This window comes from Anopheles cruzii, chromosome 3 (assembly GCF_943734635.1).
Source record: "Anopheles cruzii chromosome 3, idAnoCruzAS_RS32_06, whole genome shotgun sequence".
Taxonomy (NCBI): Eukaryota; Metazoa; Arthropoda; class Insecta; order Diptera; family Culicidae; genus Anopheles; species Anopheles cruzii.
Genome location: NC_069145.1, coordinates 72400773 through 72418754, shown reverse-complemented (window position 1 = coordinate 72418754; position 17982 = coordinate 72400773). Strand labels below are relative to the sequence as shown.

General features: G+C 53.1%; 2 protein-coding genes across 3 annotated transcripts; both read right to left on the bottom strand.

The window, feature by feature from the left end:
- Positions 1-540: 540 nt before the first annotated feature.
- Positions 541-17386, bottom strand: LOC128275289 (ATP-binding cassette sub-family G member 1). Of its 2 annotated transcripts, none has more exons than XM_053013746.1 (12): positions 17288-17386; positions 14168-14511; positions 3882-3999; positions 3587-3770; positions 3342-3487; positions 2515-2753; positions 2153-2436; positions 1912-2080; positions 1739-1839; positions 1518-1673; positions 1224-1432; positions 541-1138 (listed from the first exon to the last, which is right to left on the bottom strand). In XM_053013746.1, the coding sequence occupies exons 2-12, from the start codon at positions 14217-14219 to the stop codon at positions 1000-1002; spliced, it is 1797 nt and encodes a 598-aa protein (XP_052869706.1). In that variant the 5' UTR covers positions 14220-14511; positions 17288-17386; the 3' UTR covers positions 541-999. The 2 variants fall into 2 exon arrangements, with proteins under 2 accessions (XP_052869706.1, XP_052869705.1); XM_053013745.1 differs by having other exon boundaries at positions 17256-17367.
- LOC128275291 (uncharacterized) lies at positions 7626-9168 on the bottom strand. The gene is made up of 3 exons (XM_053013747.1): positions 9067-9168; positions 8862-9000; positions 7626-8793 (listed from the first exon to the last, which is right to left on the bottom strand). The coding sequence occupies exons 1-3, from the start codon at positions 9115-9117 to the stop codon at positions 7724-7726; spliced, it is 1260 nt and encodes a 419-aa protein (XP_052869707.1). The 5' UTR covers positions 9118-9168; the 3' UTR covers positions 7626-7723.
- Positions 17387-17982: the final 596 nt, after the last annotated feature.

Genomic DNA, 17982 nt, shown 5'->3' with positions numbered 1-17982 from the left:
GCCCGGCCAGCATTGGTGCGATGTGCGTTCCGCCACATGACGTGCACCGAAGTTAGCATACATTCCATCGCAGGCTTCCGAGGGACCGGGACCATCAGCATCAGGCATCGTCGCCGAAGCACCGTACGCCAAATATGCATATCGCGCAATATCGGTAAAAGCATTTACAATATTTTAATGGAACATGCTTAGATGCGTTCGGTTGATTTTACGACCCGGACCGACCGAGCGGCCGGCGGCCGTCCACGTTTACGGTTCTGCGTCGGTGTTGGGGCGTTGGGCGTGCCAAACGGTTCTCTAATTTTACCCATTTCCTGGGGCACCTGGGGTACCTCTCGCCTCGAGGGTGTGATAAAAATCGCAAACCGATGACGACAGGATGCACCGGAGTGCGCGATGGCGCACTACACAGGGCCGTCGGTTGACGAACCTGTGGGAGTCCCACGAACTGCGTTTTCCCCCGAGGTAATGATTAAAGGTTCAGGGAGCTGAGTAAAGTAACAGATTCACCGTGATTTGATCGATGCCAACGGTGGGCCAAACATTTGATTTATTCCCAAAAAGAGTGTATAAGTGCGCCTGCAAGCAACCAGACATGCAGTTGGATCTATTTTCCGTTTCTGTTTCTTCCATTTTATATTATGTAACTGTCGTTTGGCTGACCACCGTCTCCGCTGCTTAACTCCGTCACTTCATTTGTACCACTTCTAGTGTTGCTGTAAAATGCTGTCACGTTGCACGTTGAATGCTACCGAACCGAGTGTGTGTGTGTGTGGGTGTGTGTTGTTGTGTGGTAAAATGTTTAAAGTACGTAAAATACATATTAAAATATTAATCACAATCCATTCCACGGTTACGTTCTTAGTGCCTATCTCCAGCTTCCGCCTTCGCGCCTTCGTCCTTAAGTCGTGTGTCAAAGTGTCTGTGTGTGTGGCGATGTTTGGTGCCACATCCACCCTGTTGCTGCTGGCCGGTCCCGCCGCGGGGGGTCCACCTTCATTAGCCCATCTTTAGCTTGTGTTTGAGCGTCCAAAAGCTGACCAACTTGATGGCGACGAAGTGCACCACGAGAGTCACCACGTTGAACAGGTAGTTACCGGACGCCACGCCGAGCTCCCGCAGGATGGTGTTGGCTTTCCTGTTGTTGTTAGGAAGGTACGAGAAGGAAACCGGAACCGGTTGACCGAATGCGGGGCAAGATTTACGACGGGCCCTGGACTTACACGTAGTGACAGTACATCTCGTCGTCCGGACACCGGAGGTCGACCCGATTGTCGTCGTACGCGGTCAGCACCAGCGCCTCGAAGCCGTACCGGTGCGCGGAAAGGTAGCTGACGCCCCGCATCGCGTCCGACATGTGGCTGAACATGATGAGGAAACCGCAGAACACAAACATGAAGCACGTCATGATGGCACCGATGAACGTTCCGTTCTGAGTCGAGAAGCAAAACCAGCAGGAAACCCGTTAAGACGATTGTTGCCGCTGCTCGCCGCAGATACCGAGCTGTCAGACTTACGATTTCGTTGAGGAATGTCCCGAGAAACAGCCCGAACCCATCGGCGACGATCGTGTTGAGGACGAGCACGGCCGTGAACATCAGAAAGCGCTCCAGCTCACACGGTTGATACGTCATCCCGTAAACGATTGCCGCGTACACGACGGCGAAGAATATCTGGCGGGATATACGGGTGATTAATCCGGTGGTGTCCACCTTTAAACTCGGGCCCTTCCTCCTACCTGCACCGGCAGCGAAGTCAGCATCGACGCCAAGAAGTACGTCCGTATTTCGTACCACCGATTGAAGGACTCCTTACGCAGGATGTTCATCTCGTACGGGTCTGTGAGAAGACAACGCCCAAGGCCCACGGTCAAGGGAAGGGAAAATTAAAAACCCGGGGCAAGATACGCACATTTCAGCACGCCCGGCATCAGCGTCGTGTACCACAGGTACAGGATGTGCACCATGAACGAGGCCACGTTGGAGATCGATTTCGTGGCGTTCATGCCCGAGTCGCCGAACAGCAAACCGATCACGACCGCGCACACGATGTGCACGAACAGCTTCAGGTGTGTCACCGTCTGGCAAGAAGAAAAACAGGCAACGGAAGGGTCACTTTCAGGGCGCCTCCTATACGGGGTCACCGCCCTTACCCAATCCCGGTACAGCTGGATGTTGGCGCGCTTCATCAGGATCAACAGTTTGACGAACTCGGACGGCTTGCGATGGGGCGGCTCCGGTTTCACCGGAAGCGCCGGCGTCGTGGTAGGCGGCGGACTGGGTAACGCCGGATCGTTGTTGTGGTTGCTGTCGTAGGTGGGCGGGTGCGCCGGTATCCGGGCCGGGGCCACCCGGACCAGGCGCCAGCTTGGATCGGACGACGCGTGGGCGAGGGCTTTGGTGAAGTTCCCGTACTCCTTGTTCGTCACCTCCAGCACTACGGAAGCGGAAGACCCGGTTAGGAGATGCGTGCGCCCAGAACCCCCGCTAGTGGGACGAAAGGTACGGTACTCACAGTAATCGGCCGCATTGTGGTAAGGTGGGCAGTGAAGTCCGACCGAGCCCAGGTAGGGGACGGTGTTGAGCGCCGAACCCTGGTACACGCAGTTGCCCTCGGCCAGCACGAACACGTGGTCAAACATCTCGTACACCGTGGCGGACGGCTGGTGGATCGTGCAGACGATGGTGCGGCCCTCGCGGGCCAGTCCTTGCAGCAGCTTTATCGTGTACAGCGAGGACGAACTGTCGAGTCCACTGTGTGCCGGACCATACGCGAGTGGCGTTGATTTAATTGTCACCATCGCCATTACCGGTGATGGTTCGAAGGGATATAGAGTTTACCGTGGCAGATGGAACGAAACCAAAAAAGCATGGACACATTGAGACCCCGGCTCGACGGTGCGTTGCTGAGATTCGGTCATGCTGCAGTGCTCATTAAAATTAAACGTTTAGTTGGGGCCGTACTTTCCCTGGCACTAATAATCGTTTTAGTATCTTAACATTACGTAACATTATGTACAAGAGCAGCGAAAAGCTATTGAAACCCCGACCAGCACAAGGGTTACAGTTTCGACGGATTGCATACATTCAGGCGCCAAACCCGATTGAACCGATTAACTCAGCGCGCTTCAGAACGCGGCTCTGCCACGTGATCGATACCTTCGTACGCCGCGTTCCTAAATCGGTTTGCTTTCGACCCAGTATCTTCCTCAAATCAATGCCACCGAAAAAGAAATCCCTCGGGGAAGTATCGAGCGAAAAGGAATCGACGAAAGAAATGGTCCCTGGGTCGGCCCATTTGTTTGCTTGTGCAACCGGCCACCGTGCCAGAGTGTAACTTACGTCGTGGGTTCATCCAGAAAAAGGATCGGTGGATTATCGATAAGCTCCAGGGCGATGGACAGTCGCTTCCGCTGGCCACCGGACAGGCTGCCGCAGCGCGTCTGCTTGCAGTAGCTCAGCTGCAGTGTGTCGAGAATTTTGTCAACCTGCGGAAGCGGAAGCAGAGCGATTGCATCAGAACCCACACACCCGGTACGAACGGGTGTCCGTTTGACCGTTTTTGTGGCCGCTGTCTCCACTCTTACCAGCCGGTGCTTTTCGGTGCGGTTAAGACTTTCCGACGCAACCTTCAGATCGCAAGCCATCAGCATGATCTCGTGGACGGTGAAGAGCGGCTGCAGGAAGTCTTCCTGTAGGATGTAGCTGCACAGCTTTCGGTTGGTGCCGCCCGCGTTACCGAAGGACAGCGTTCCCTTGACGCCTTGCGTTCTGGACGGGGCGGGAGAAGGAGAGCAGTTATTAACCGCACGTTACGGCATCAGATTAGCGTAAGCCGATTGATGCTATTTATGTGGTGAAGGCAGCAGGCCGCAAACTTACGTGTAGCCGGTCAGGATGTTGAGCAGTGACGATTTACCGGCACCGGAAGGGCCCATGATGGCGGTCAGCTCGCCGGACTGAAACTTCCCCGACACTCCGTTGAGAACATGCTTTTTCTCTGCCAAAAAGGAAAACCGAGAAATTGAAGTGGTTAATATGCTATGTTTTAACATTTCTTCCTATATTCGAATGCCATCGAAAGAACGTTAATTATACATTTAGTGGAAACATTTCAATACGAAACACGAGCTTTAAATAATCCCATTGAAAGCTACTTCCAGTGCATCCTTAACCCGTGCCAGTGTCCTTCGGTGCACTTTTGCACCCACCGCGCCACATCAGCACACACTAAATGCTAATTAAGCGTGCGAGAGCCGCGGCTCTCGGACACGGTCCTTCAAGTCTGACAAACACCCCGACACCGACGACGACGACGAGGATTTCCGTAGCGCGCAATTAACACTTCACACTAGGAACTCGATCGCTCCGGCCGAGGCGTGCCACTTCATCTGGCGCCAGTTTTGAAGGATGAGCTGCATTCCCGTGTGCCGTGCAGTTCATTAGCATTCGACGCTGCACGGCTGCAACCGGATGAATCGCAACGAGATTGCTCTGCGGCGTTCCGTGGCCTTACGAAGACGCCTCCCCGTTGCATTACCAGGCCCCTTCAACGCCACACTCGGGTGGGTGAGTTGACGGCCAGCTTGTTGGACCACACTTTCAGACACTTGCCCTAGAAGGCGTCAAATGTCCGTGGGATCCGGAGGGTGTCAAGAATCATCATCTTTAACATCGTATCGGATGATTATTCTGAAAAGCAGTACCCGTCTAAAAGGAACATACTACGCAACCCATTCGACCAATCCCCACTTAATAACCATAATGTAATGAAAGAAATCGAGCTCCCAGGTTCCGGGTTCCATTAGTGGCATATGAATCGTTTATGGCCATACCGGCCACCAGCTCCGAAGCCATCGTACGAAGTTTGCAGAACACTGACTAGTTAGCCCACTAAAAAGCACTCACCCCGTTTTCTCATCGTTTGGCTCTCGGGATTGGGACACCAAGCCAATAGCCGTTCTTTTTTTGTTGGCATGTTTTATCGAAGCGAAAATGCTCCCATCGTAACCGGGAGGATCCGGAGCTCCTTCGCTCGGTGATAATGGTTGTGGCCTCGTTCTATCGGACGTCCCGCACAAGTGCCCACTACACTAATGTTTGCCAATGCAGGAACCGAGAGCTGTTGGGGCTCATGATTTAACCACTTGGCGGGAGCAACAGCTCAGCTTCCTGAGCCCCTCGAGCGCTCGTTGCAAGTGTCGAGAGTTCACACGTCCTTCCTCGGTTCGATCTCGACGGATCCCTTGCGCCGGAGAAGCAGTATCATCATCGTCCGCCTTACCTTGCACCTTGCCAGGAGGTGTCCAGGATGAGGCGGATATCTGCTGATGTAGCCAGAAGCCACGCTTCAGCGCAGCCCCACCGGGTGAGTGAATCATCGAACCCTTGAGCGGCTCCAAGAGCGGCTTCCTTTGTACAAGACGTGGGATGTAATTGAATTATGAAGCCAATTATTCTCTCTCTCAAAGATCCCTGAGTAAGCTGATTTACACCATCCAGGGCCCTCGGTAACCTTCCGCAAGCTAGGGAGGAAAAACTATTCTAACATCACATATTGATGACTGGTGAGATTGCGTACCGGTGAAGTGCTCCGATGATGAACGGCGGGGCTACCGAGTTCAGGGCAGACCCCAAGTAGGTTCAATGCTAGCTCGGCTCGACACTGACACTCATTTGTCTCGTTTGCGGCGTGCGACCAAAGTGTGGCCAGACGGCTCTCCCTCTCTCGCCCTCCCCGGGTCCAACTGCACTCTGTGGCCAGTGTCACCAGCTCCGCGTGTCACAGTGCGGCCATCCATATTTTATTGTGCACCGATACTCGTTAGAGGCGACGTCACCAGCATCAGTCAGTTCCGCCAGGTACGGGTCAAGGGATCAACCGCAAGTGCGGCGGATTATTCAAATGCTTGGTCGCACGTGCCACGTGTACTCGGGCTCGTGAAGTCAGCCTGGACGTCATCTGAACTAATGTCGCATCCATGACGACTGTGATTATCCACCACGCGAAGCCTTGACATTCGCGATCAACGCGGCATCAAAGGAGGCTGGACTTGTTTGGAATTCTTGAGAAAATGCTGTCTCCCAAAGGGCCCGACCTCGTGCTGCATGTTTTATTGGGCATCATCGTCTATTCGAAGAATAGGTAGGTAATCCCAGATAACTCAGAACCGTACGTTTATAGGTGCCCTCGAACCAGGTCATAAAATAACCTCTTGGTGCCTAGTTGAGTTCATTATTAATCCTCCATGTTCAATCAATAAACAGTCGGTGAAGCGTATAATGTGAGGCACGCGCAAATTGCTCTCACCCAGCCCAAAGCTACTGAATGATAATATCGCTACAATGCACAACGGATTTGTCGAAGTACACGAAGCTCAACACGAGGTGTAACGAGGAAGCGCTCTAATGAGTCTGTCGACGCGCGCGTAAAATAGCCGATTCTACTCATTCACTAAGTACACATCGGTCTAAGTGCATACGCACTTCAGTTTTTTCCACGCACCGCAGTGTTTTCCACGCCAATTTTCAATTTCTCATGCCACGTTTCGTACACGTGTAGCACGTGTCCATCAACGCGTGGGTTTAATATCTGATTATGCAAAAACCAACCGCGGGGCACGCTAGTTCCGCTGTGGCTTTTTGCTGCGAGAGAAACAGAAACTATCGGGAAAGGTTGAGAGCAAAATGGGAACGGCGGCGGCCACTTCAGGTCGGGTGTTGTGTAGCGCGCCGCCAATCCAATTGCGTGCACGTCAACGCACGCGCTAATGACGTGCGAGATTTGCGCGTAAGTTAATAAAATCGCGCCCGTGCTTCAATCGTCCCCGGGGGCAACCGGTTTTCTAGGACCCACTGTAAACCACGTAGATTGGGCCGCCGGTATCGTGGAAGAATAACAAATTCCTCAATTCCATTCCAGAAGTCCCAGAACCCTGTGAAATGAGCGTCTCGGAGCGAAGACAATCAAACTCACAATCACTCGATCAAACTTAGGGATGAGTTGCAGAACAGTAAGGCAGTAAATCCGGGCCAAAGGCCAAAAGTGTTTCGCGAGGAACTTGAAGCGTTTGGCCAAACACAACAATCCATCAAGCCGGGCCGAAGCCGGGCATCCGATGAGTCATGTCCTGTTGGACACCACGGTTCCCATGAATCACGGCCACGAGAAAAGCACGAAGCGCAAAGCCCATCGCAAAAAAAACCCATCGAAAGGTGCAAAAGTACATTGTGTCGTTCGCGCACGGCACCCAGCTATCAAAGCTGATCCATATTCATAGACCAATTACTTCAGGGAGAATTCACGCAGCCCAACAATTATCATCTAAAATGAGGGCGTGCGTGGTGTAAAAATCGGTGTAACAATAAACTGGCGACCGTAGTTCCGGAGATCGTCCTTCTTCAAGCTTCGTCTAGAATGCGCCCCAAGTTCTAGACCAGATCTCAGTTAACGAATCACCAGGTCCCGCACATCTGCCCGCAGGTACCTCGGGTGTTAACGGACTAATTACGACTTCCTGGCTGGCAAAGCGAAACAAACATGTTGATACGGCTCCAATAACATTACGGGCCCCGGTTTGCGGGTTGTCCAAACTAGTTCCAGATTGAGCGATTGGACCATTCGCGTATTGTGATTGCACTTTATTGTCGTGTTCACGGTTTGCAGAGAGTAGAACGTTCGCTCGCAGATGTGTCCCTAAAAATCGACATCACCACCACCGCTACTACTGCTGGCCGCCCTTTCCAAAGGCACCCTTCGTAACGGCCACTACTTTCGAGACCGTTTCCATAAACACCCCGGCCAGCTGCTCAAACCAGCTGCCAACCTTCGCGCCCGCGTCGCCACCGAGGGCCTGTCTTCGGTTCCGGTGTAATCCGCCGCTTCCCGAGCCATCTCCGGGTGTCACGGCGGAACGTTTGCTTCGCCCGGCCGTCTCCTTTTCTTCAGTGTCGTCACTATAGTCACTACTGGCGCCGTAATCGTCATAGTGCAACGGGCTGTCGTGATCGTCTCGCTTCCTTCGCGTCAGTTCGCCCGCCTCGGTCGTAGTCGTCCGCCGTCGGCCGCCTCCTCCGCGGCACGGTGACCGTTTGGCACGTTCCTCGACACTTGGCACGATTCCGGGGATTTCACGCCTACGCCGTGCGCCGGCCGCCGTCGTTGCCACCGTGGTCATGTCGTCGTCGCCATCTTCCGGTGGTGGACCTCCGCGACATCCACCGGGCGGTGGACCTCTTCCGGGTGGTCCCCGCGGTGGTCCCCTCGGTGGACAACCACCCTTCGGTGGCGGTCCTCCAGTGGAATTCTCATCACCCGCCTCCCCGGTCGTGCCCGTGGACTGTGGTTCCCGTTTGTTGCGCTTCATCTCCCGAACCAACGCCCGGCTCGAACCGCGGACCGACTCGAGCGCCTCGTGCGTCTTCAGCATGTTCCCGCCAGACAGCTCGCTGTCAAGCTTGAGAGATTTTTTCTCGTAATTGGCCACCTGCAGCAGATCCGGCGAACGTTTGCGTCTTGCGGCGGCCGGTGCCGCCGTGGTCGCCGGTTCGGCCGGTTCCGGCAGTTCCCCGAAGTTGTTCACATTCTTGACGGAGCTTATCTTAACAATGTTGACGTTCGTCCCGAACGGTGACTGAGGCAGCAGGCTCGCGGGCTGTGCCGCAGCATTCAGCACGTCCAGCGAGCGTCGGCGCCGTACCAGGTCGTCCGTATTCTCGGAAGCACCCGGATTGGCTGCATCTCCAAAGCCACCACCGACACTGCGGTCCGAGCCGAACTTGAAGCCAAAAATATCTACAAGAAACCCAGATCAATTGTTGGTGGTGGGCGCAACGAAGACCTGAACTGAGCGGGTTACCAACCGATCGAGCGTTTCCCTTCCGACTTGGCGCTGACACCGTGGTCGAGTGCTTCCTTAATTTTGGCCGCTCCCTGCAGCAGTACACCCGTCGCCTTCTCCACCAGATCCCGGCGGGTTCGAGCCGATAGTCCTTCCGAGGGCTGTGGAATGTGTCGTTAGAGTGAGCGGGATCCTGTCACGGCCCTGCTCGGGCTGTGTTTACATACTTGATCCAACAGGACGCTGGCGAGCAACAGAGCCCAGCAGAGCTTCATCATTTTACCCAGAATGCACAACACCAACGCAACACTGCGACACCTGTCCGCGAACCGTCCGCGGAATGAATGCCATGCCGGGTGGTGTGAAAATACTGCTTTTTATACTAACAGAAGCTGGTCCTGCACTCGTTTCAATGCCGCCGGATCGTCAACTTCCGCCGGTAAACGCATCGGCAGTGGCGAGAACTTATCAAATCGCCCATCACCAGGAGAATGGGATTCCGTTATCACTTTCGGGGTGTTCCGGTTCGGCGTGATATCTGCGATCAGCCGGCGGCCCGAACACGCGACCAGCCCTTCAGTCTCGCGTAGGCACCGGTCCGGTTCCATTCCACGGCCACACGTTCGCGCGTTCGGTGCGGAAGGGTCACACCAAATCGATCCGGTTCGACCGGTGATGGAACCGCGGCCTACCGGCCGGGTTGATAGTGTCGCATCATCATCATCATCGCGTCAACCCGTGGCCGCTGATGGTAGGGTAAAATTATTATTTCGATCGTTGGGCTGTTTTGATAGTGTCGGGCCACCATTGAAGGTACTAAAACGTGCAGCGCTCCGGCGGTTTGATTGCAATGGCCAACGGGGGCCCCAGGTGGAGAGATTCATTAACGGATCAAGCTATCAATCGGTAAATGAGAAACGTAAAACGTGATCGTAAATTGTGTCGTGTAATCCACACACGTGCCACGGGGGTAGCGAGCACCGGGTGAGGTGTTTGATGTAATTAAAATCAATTTCTTCGCTACGACACCTGGTCGTGATTGAAAACTGTACTTGCCGCGTGGCCTTGCTAACCAAAACAGCAAGCGATTGATTACCAAAACTATGGACAAAGTACTCTGAGGCTAAGAGAATTTATAGGAATGTATTTTTGTTTCAGCGTTGAAACAACTCGAGATAGAAGTTGAGATTGCGGTACAGCATGCTGTGTGCATGAACATGCGCGGGATTGACATTAATTTGGCAAAGGCTGCTACGTTACACGGTCAATAGAACAAACTGCGTGGATGCGAATTTATGTACACCTTGAATCGTTAAAGTATTATTTTATACTTTGCTCAAATTAGAAGAACGAGAACAACGAAAATTGGCTTCAAAAGACCAGTCTTTGAATATGGGATTTCGCACCCGAATTAAACCTGAAAAAAATGTTGAAGTCACCAGTGCGACACCAGAGTAACGAGGTATTTGTTACCCCTTCCAAGTGTGTGCTCATATTCAAAGCACAGAGCCAAATCTAATTATTCCTCGCAAGCACGTCCATTTGCGCTCCTGGTATTTACGACCGGCAAATACCGTGTACGTCAGGACCGGAATTTATGCTGTTTCCCGGGAATCCCGCCCACAAACAAGTGGCCACCATTCTTTGCAGTTCCTAAGAAGATGTAGTGCTGCCGAATCGCAATCGGTTACTGCACTGTCCCCTCTCTTGTTTGTACGTTCCCAAGGCTGTCACTTCTTCAAAAGATTTGTCTACTACGTTAGTAAAATTAATGAAATATTTCTCCCAAATTTCTTCACCTAAGAATCCGCAGCGATACCGGATCATCGATTACTTCGTACTAAAACAGCACACTTGGTGGGCCCTCGGAGTGGAGTTGTTCATCGGTCCAGAAGCTTCCATTCAGAAGGAACTGTTGGCCCGCCGACGTTGGATGCGTTATGTTTCGCGCTCCAAGAGCACTCGGGTCTTAATTGAGTTTCATTCCTGACCTATGACCCCCGCCGCCACTGTTTGTCCGATCAAAGCATGCGGTGACGAGCTTTGGCTGCCTAGAAAGCGAAATTCCAAGCCAAGGAGTAGTGTGGCGGTTGGTTCTCCGGTGTTCTTATGTCAACACTTCGATTTCGAAAAATACCGGCGAATGATTGGCAAATATTGACCGCAACCCTGCGACACGCCGAAGACGCGCCAAGATTGCCGCGCACGAGAGCCCGGGACTCTGGAGATGGACCGAGATGAGCAGCCGCCGGTCCGGCTTCCGTGTGTCTTCCACCTTTAGGGAGGGTGTAAACACTTTTCGGCCATATTCAATTTCGCCCACACGATGTTAATTGTCTGACGCAGAGGCTGAGGTGGTCAAGCTCAATATGTCATCTTTTGCACAGCGGCAACAATCACCGCAGAGAGAGAGCGAGAGTCCATAAAAAGGAGGTCGATATTGGGGAAATCGTTAAATGGTAAACTCCAGCCAATCGGTTCTCCAATTTGCACTGGTCAGATCGCGAATCTTTTCGCTGTGAAGGGGTGAAGAAGTTTATTTCGGTAGAATTGCGCCAAAAAACACGCTGCCAAGCTGTTTATGCGTTTATGTTTATGCGGACTGCGATTGGATTTTGCTAACCGGAGAACGGATTTACAGACAGAAAAAAGAAGTACACAACAAACACGTCACATTCCGGCCTTTCTGCGTCACCCGGCCATCGGTGGAGCGTCGTGAATTCGGAAGCTAAATATGTTGTTTGGCAAGGGGGGTATTACTTTTTTTTTGGTTCGTGGCACTGATGCTGTTTACCGCCACCGAATGTTTGGCGGTGCTTCTGTTTAAACACTGAATGTGCTCTCCAACAGAACGCTGATCGCGGTTTGGATAGGTAAGTAGTTATGGTACGGACAACTCCGCAGATAACTCCGTAGGCATAGATTCCATTCGCCATTCGACACCAACATTGATTCGGTCAACCAATTAGGTAAGAATTATCAGACAGCGCGCCGGAGGTGATCTAAAATTCTAACAATCTTGAAGGACCCTGGGTCTCATAACTGCATCTACCCAAGATGCGTACTCGGGGGTCTGCTCTCCGCCTCGTTCGCACGGTACAGCACCTTGACCTGCGGTAGAAACCGGTAGCCAATTAAAAGCCGCTTACTCGGTCAAGTTTACGCAGCTAGTCCGGCCCGCCAATTGCCGCAACTACCATTCGGCCATTACACACAGTGTGCAACGTATCTGGGCAGTCCGGCGGTAGGTAATCGATACGCCCCGAGACACGAGACTGATTCATTGAGGGAAGGTCCGTTCAGCTGACTCATATCTGGCTTACTCGCACTGGTTTGTATGCATTTTCCCCAAGATCTTGGATTTGCACTATTTGAGTTAAGTACTATGAGTTGATGTCACCCGCCATCAGATGAAGATGAAAACGACGTCGATCGGTATCTGATCAGAACAAGTAGGGCACTCGTTTCGACCCTACTTTACGCAGATGCGAACGATGGGAGGAAACAACAGGACTTAAGACCAAACGGGTTACCTGATGCATTCCAATCAACGGACGTAACTGCTGCTGCCACAATAAACCATCAAACGTAGACTTCAAATGTCAATCTTGAGTTCGGTCTGTTAAACCCACCACCGCGCCTCGACCGGCGGGCCTCTCTAATCTGACCCTCTGCGAGATAATACTAGTTTACGGTTGGCGTGCTTCGTTCGCCTTCCGCTGCCAACCGCCTTTCGTAGCACGACGCTGTTGGCCGGCTTAACCTTGACTTTGAAATTGTGTCCCCCACGAAGCAACAGCAGAAGGTGCACCGGGCCGGTCGTTTCGCCGCTCCGTTCAGACTTGGCGATGGTGGTGGGCTGGTGTTGGGACTCTTCGGATGGGTGGTGCTGGTTTGCATTTTCCTTGAGCACGTGCTGCGTGGTTTCAAGTTCAAGTTTTCAGCTGCTGACCACGAAACCGGCGCACACCGTGACGTGTCGTATACATTTCCAGTGGCAGACCCTCTGGGAAACGCCAAGGTTTGCGGCTGAGAGCATCGGTGTTTTCGCGCGACTGCCTCCATTGTGCGCCCGCCGGTGTCGTCGTTGTTGTTGTTGTTGGTGCTGGGTGCGATGAACCACTGGCTTGGAACGAAATTCATAGACTCTGTGTGCGCCAACTCTTTCCTCAGCAACGGGGGCCTCAAGGACTTTTGAGGCGGCACAGAGAAACCTCGGCTAGTCAGCATCGCTGGCTTAATTGATTCTGCACGATTTCTTTGATCGTTTCGACCGCGTGGATCTGCCATTTCTAAATTGCGTTACAACACCCAGTTTATGCCAGCCGGAGATTCGTCGGATGGATTCGTTTTCCGAACAAAAACCTGTCCGGAACCTTGCAACCTGCGCCGGCGGAAATCGAAATCCGACGATCGCCATTAGTCGCCACACTAAGCCGCCATGGGCAGATGGTGAACGGACTTTTGATGGATCCGGGCGAGATTAACTCATTTGATACTCTTTTCATACGACACCGGAAAAGGTTGGCTGCCGTGGATTCAATTCCAATTCACCATCAGCCTTGCTTAAGGACGGACGTTATCGGTCACTGTCTTCGAAGACCTGCCGAAGACCTCCACCTTGGCAAGTTTGACGTGTTAATCAAACATTCTTAAATACACATAATAAAGATTATGCCAGAGCAGTGCGATCCTAAGGCGGTGGGCAAGGTCAGAAAAGGGTTTCGGAAATTAATGCCCGGTGCTAGACCCACACGAGCGCTGGCGAGTCCTAACCAGCCGTGAGCCGCCCGGATGCGCATTGCGAAACCGGTTCCTAGTTGAAGCGCTAGTGCAATCGTTAGTTGGCGGTCCAAGACTTATAAGAGGCTCTCCACACACAATTTATTGCCCAACATTTTGTTCTTCTTTTTTTAAAACACTTCCAGTTCCGCCCGGCCCCAAGCTGTTTTGCATCACATGACGATACCGGCGCTGCACACTTTGGAACGACCTCTGCGACTGAGAACAAAAACCTGCCATTAGCTAGCCTTTCTTTGGCCGTACACAGCGACCATAATATAACGAGCAAAGGCCCGCGTAAGGCGAAGTTTTCGGCCACTTCGGATACCAGTGTTTTTGTTGGGTTGTTGGGGATTAGGGTTTTTCCTTGTGAAGGTGTGTTGTCTGCTTCCCAAAACGATCATGTTGACCCTGAGGTTCAACCGTTAGAACCACTTACGTTAATTAATCACTCAGCGGCGGGTCGGTGGGTTGGCAGTACAACTGTACACCGAAAGCCCCAAAACAAGAGGTACGGGATCAATTTATGGCAACGCATTAACTTACCCCGCTTTCCGGTGGATACCGTGTAGCTGATGTTGTCAAACGTGACATCCATTGCGGGTTGTTTCGCTCGGCGCGATCGGGATCTCTAAACGAATGGTCCTATTGGAAGGCCACTTAAGTGTCAATACTTTGGCGCGCTATCACTGTTATCACTCAATGTTCGCAGCACGAACCATTGGAACAAAACACTGGACGGAATGTGGGGTCCCAAGTGGACGAATACTGTTCTGTTCGACACTACCGATCGTAGTAAGCAGGATTTTCGCACTCTTTTCTCCAGTTCATTACGGCGCTCAACCAAAGCAGGCCTACAAGATCACCTCGACCGAAGCGGAGAAACGGCACTGTCAACAAAAGCGAGATAACGAGGTTAGTACAGCGGCTTCCATAACACTTATCCGGGGTCTCATTAGGGAGGTTGTTAGTTGTGGCCGAGCCATCTTCGCGGGAATCGAAATTAAATCCAGTGAGACAATCAAAATACGCAAAATGCGAACCTGTCCGGGAAGCAGCTCTATAATCCCGTTAAAGATTGCGATTCTCGCCATAATGATTAACAGGCAGCAGAATTTAAGCGAATGATTTTGCGCAACTGGCGACAACAATATCTTGGCGGAGATAGAACCTGGCCGGGAACGGGTTCTACGCTGCGATGATCGATTGAAAATACGCTACCTACGTAAATGGATCCCCGCGCTCGCCCCGTCCGTGATCGTTGTCACAGATCGGACCAACGGATCATTAATACCGATCGGGGTTGTTGGTGGGTTGGAAACTTAAAAATCATTCCATCTCCAACTCTATTCGGTGAACGCAATACCCTTTCCGTACCGTAACTGGCCCGAGCCAGTTCGTTCGATGTTTTTATTGATTGAGGTATTTTCAATTCTAAACTCCCCTACGCGACCAGCAGCCCCCCTACTACAGGCCGTTTCGTATGAACCTGAAACAACAAACCTAACACGGCGCAGGCACGGGGCGATAACGAAGCGCGTAGCGCAGTCAGACCTCGGCCAAGAACGCCTCGGCCGAGGTACCCAGGTACCCAGGGCTCCGGTTTAACCAGGAAGTGCTACAATGCTAGAGAGCTATAATCGAACACAACGGAATCTAGTTTGATCGCCGTGCGTCTCACAGCCCTAACGGCTAACAACCGCCGTGTAATCCAAGGTAATCGTAGCTGTTAGTGGCGGCTATCGGCCCCACGAGACCGGAATGTCTCTCGGCCCCAGAATGTTTAGGCGCCCGGTAGTTGACCGCAGCCACCAGCAGCCCGTGGTGGGGATTATGATCATTTCCTAGACCTGAGTTCACAGGATGTTTTGGTTTTGCATGTTTTACGATCTTCCGTCTCTGGTGGCGATACCGATTGATGGATTGCGATGATATCAGCTGCTACCCGTTAGGCAGACTAGCACGGGCTTGCTGGAACAACAAACATGGCACAAGGTGTAGACGCCTATGACGCCTGCTGAGACGATCACTTCATTACACCACCGGCGCTACGACGAGCTCCGTTAAAACCATAGGCCCACGAGCGAGCGAGAAAAGTGTCAAAACTTTAATAATATACACTCTGTCGAAACCATCGGGCAGCGGCAGCTTCGGCGGATACACGGCGCTTTCCGGCACATTAGAAAACACCACGAGCGTCCGGCCTCCAAAACAAGCGCCGGATCTTGCGAAGCAGCGTGAAGCGAGCGATCCATTTTCGACACCTCACCTCCGGCCGACGGCCGGCGCCCATCGTCCGATCTTATTAGCAGCAGCCACATTCTAGGTCAATTCTTCTACGCTTCAATTCCTTGCCGCGAAAAGCTACTGGGCCGAACCGAAAATGGTTTCGGCCGCCACGATCGAACCGAACTCGTCCAGCCGTTCACCGCCCTTCTTGGACGGCCTTCCCTTTAGGTCCAGCAGTCAGCGAGCCAGGGCAAGGTCACTGTCGGCTTGTCGGCCCCCTTCTGGGGAAGCTGTACTTCTTGACCGGGCCGGTCTTCGAGCCAGATAGTGAGGCACACTTATGCCAACGGTTTCGAGAACCTTCAGCGAAGAACCGGCGAAGAATCCAGAGCACAGCCGGCAGTTCTTGGCGCGTCTGATAAGGCTCCACCATGATTTCGCGCACGCTATTGCGGTAGGTCATAGACGTAACGCAACGTGTTATCACTGTCCCACTGCCGGGTTCAGATGGGCTAGAAACAACGCGGACCAACTCCTGCAGGAAAGGAGGCCAACGCGATGGCCGCAATTGTCTTCACGCCGCACGGAACCGGAGCCGCGAAGAACCTATCGACGGAGCCGCGTCAGAAATTAATTATTCACTGCCATTCTGGTAGGTTCCACTCGGAAAGCAGTCCAATGGGCCACCGGGCCACCAAGCACGCTTGCGGTGAACTTTGGCCAAGTGGATGCAACGGTAGGCCATCATATCCATATCGATTCACCAGGGACCTCTTGCAATACCGTACTGTCTGTAGTTCTAACAACCAGAACAGCTGAAGCGACTGATACGCCACGACGTCCTACAGTACCAATGTAGGACGTCGATGGCGAAGTTGGAACAGTTGGTCCCCAAAATATGAAGCATCCATGTTTTTTTTTTGCTCCATTCGTCGCGTTATGGGCCTGGCCATCCGATTCAACAACTCACTGGCCGATCCCTCTCTGATAGGTCCAATTCCGACCTCCCCACGAGACACGCGCTGTCCGCCGGCCGTGTCACAACCTTTGGGCGTTTACTCTTAATTCAATTAAGCAAAATTGTTCTTTCACACGATCAATTCGAAGGCGCGCCGAAGATCGCACCGCAGCGGCCGCGTCGCGCGCTCCTAACACGTGGTGAGTACGCGCGCGTCAGGCCAAAGGTAACCCGAGTAACCCGCCGACGGTGTAACGGGCCCACGATCATGCCTAAAAATATCACGACCACCGTTTCACGCCTTCCGATCCGATCCGATCGCCGATTTGCAACGCAAAATCGGCATCGGGGTGCGATGAGAAGAGTGCACTTTGCGACGACGACGAACCCGGCCCCCGCCCGCATGGGGACTTTCTGGGTCATTTTCGCCCGAAAAGCAACACACACCACTGGTCCGCCGGAGAACAACGGCAACTCACTCAGCTCAGCAAACCTTCAAACGGGGCGCAACACGCCAGACAACGCGCGAGTACGTTAAGACAAGACGGGTTGGAGCGCGCAGTACACGTCTCGTCCGGTTTAGGTTTCCGCGAGAACTGAGCAAACGCGCCAGTTCCGATCGACAGCTGACCGCCTTCGCCCGGCGGTGGCAGTGGCGCTGCCTCGGGCTGCCCGTCTCGGGTATCGCAGACGACGTTTGCAACACAACACAACCTTTGCCTTCTCCACCGCCTGTGCCGGTGAGAACTCGCGCCGAGCGCAACGTGATTCGCGCTAGATCGCGTAGATCGCGGTTGTCGAGCGGGGTGAGCTCGCGCGTGGGGATACACACGCCTCTACCTGCTACTACTACCTGCCGTGTAGAACTGCACCCGGCCGGTTCACCTGGGGACCGCCGTCGGTTTTCACAGGATTTGTGGTTTTTCGGAACCCAACGTGGGATGTTGCATCGTGCGGTTTACGAACCACGCGCATACGGGGGAACAATCAGAAGTCTTGTGGGAATGCAGCCACCTGCCGACGATAGGCCCCGTCGTTTGCGGCCTACGCGTAGACGGACGGCGTGCTCGTTCATAATTTAAATACTAACCAGCTGCGGATGGAAAGTTTGCCAGCTTTATATCGCGGTTCCGTGTAACATCCTGAAACGCAGTTCTGGTACACTGTTGGGCTG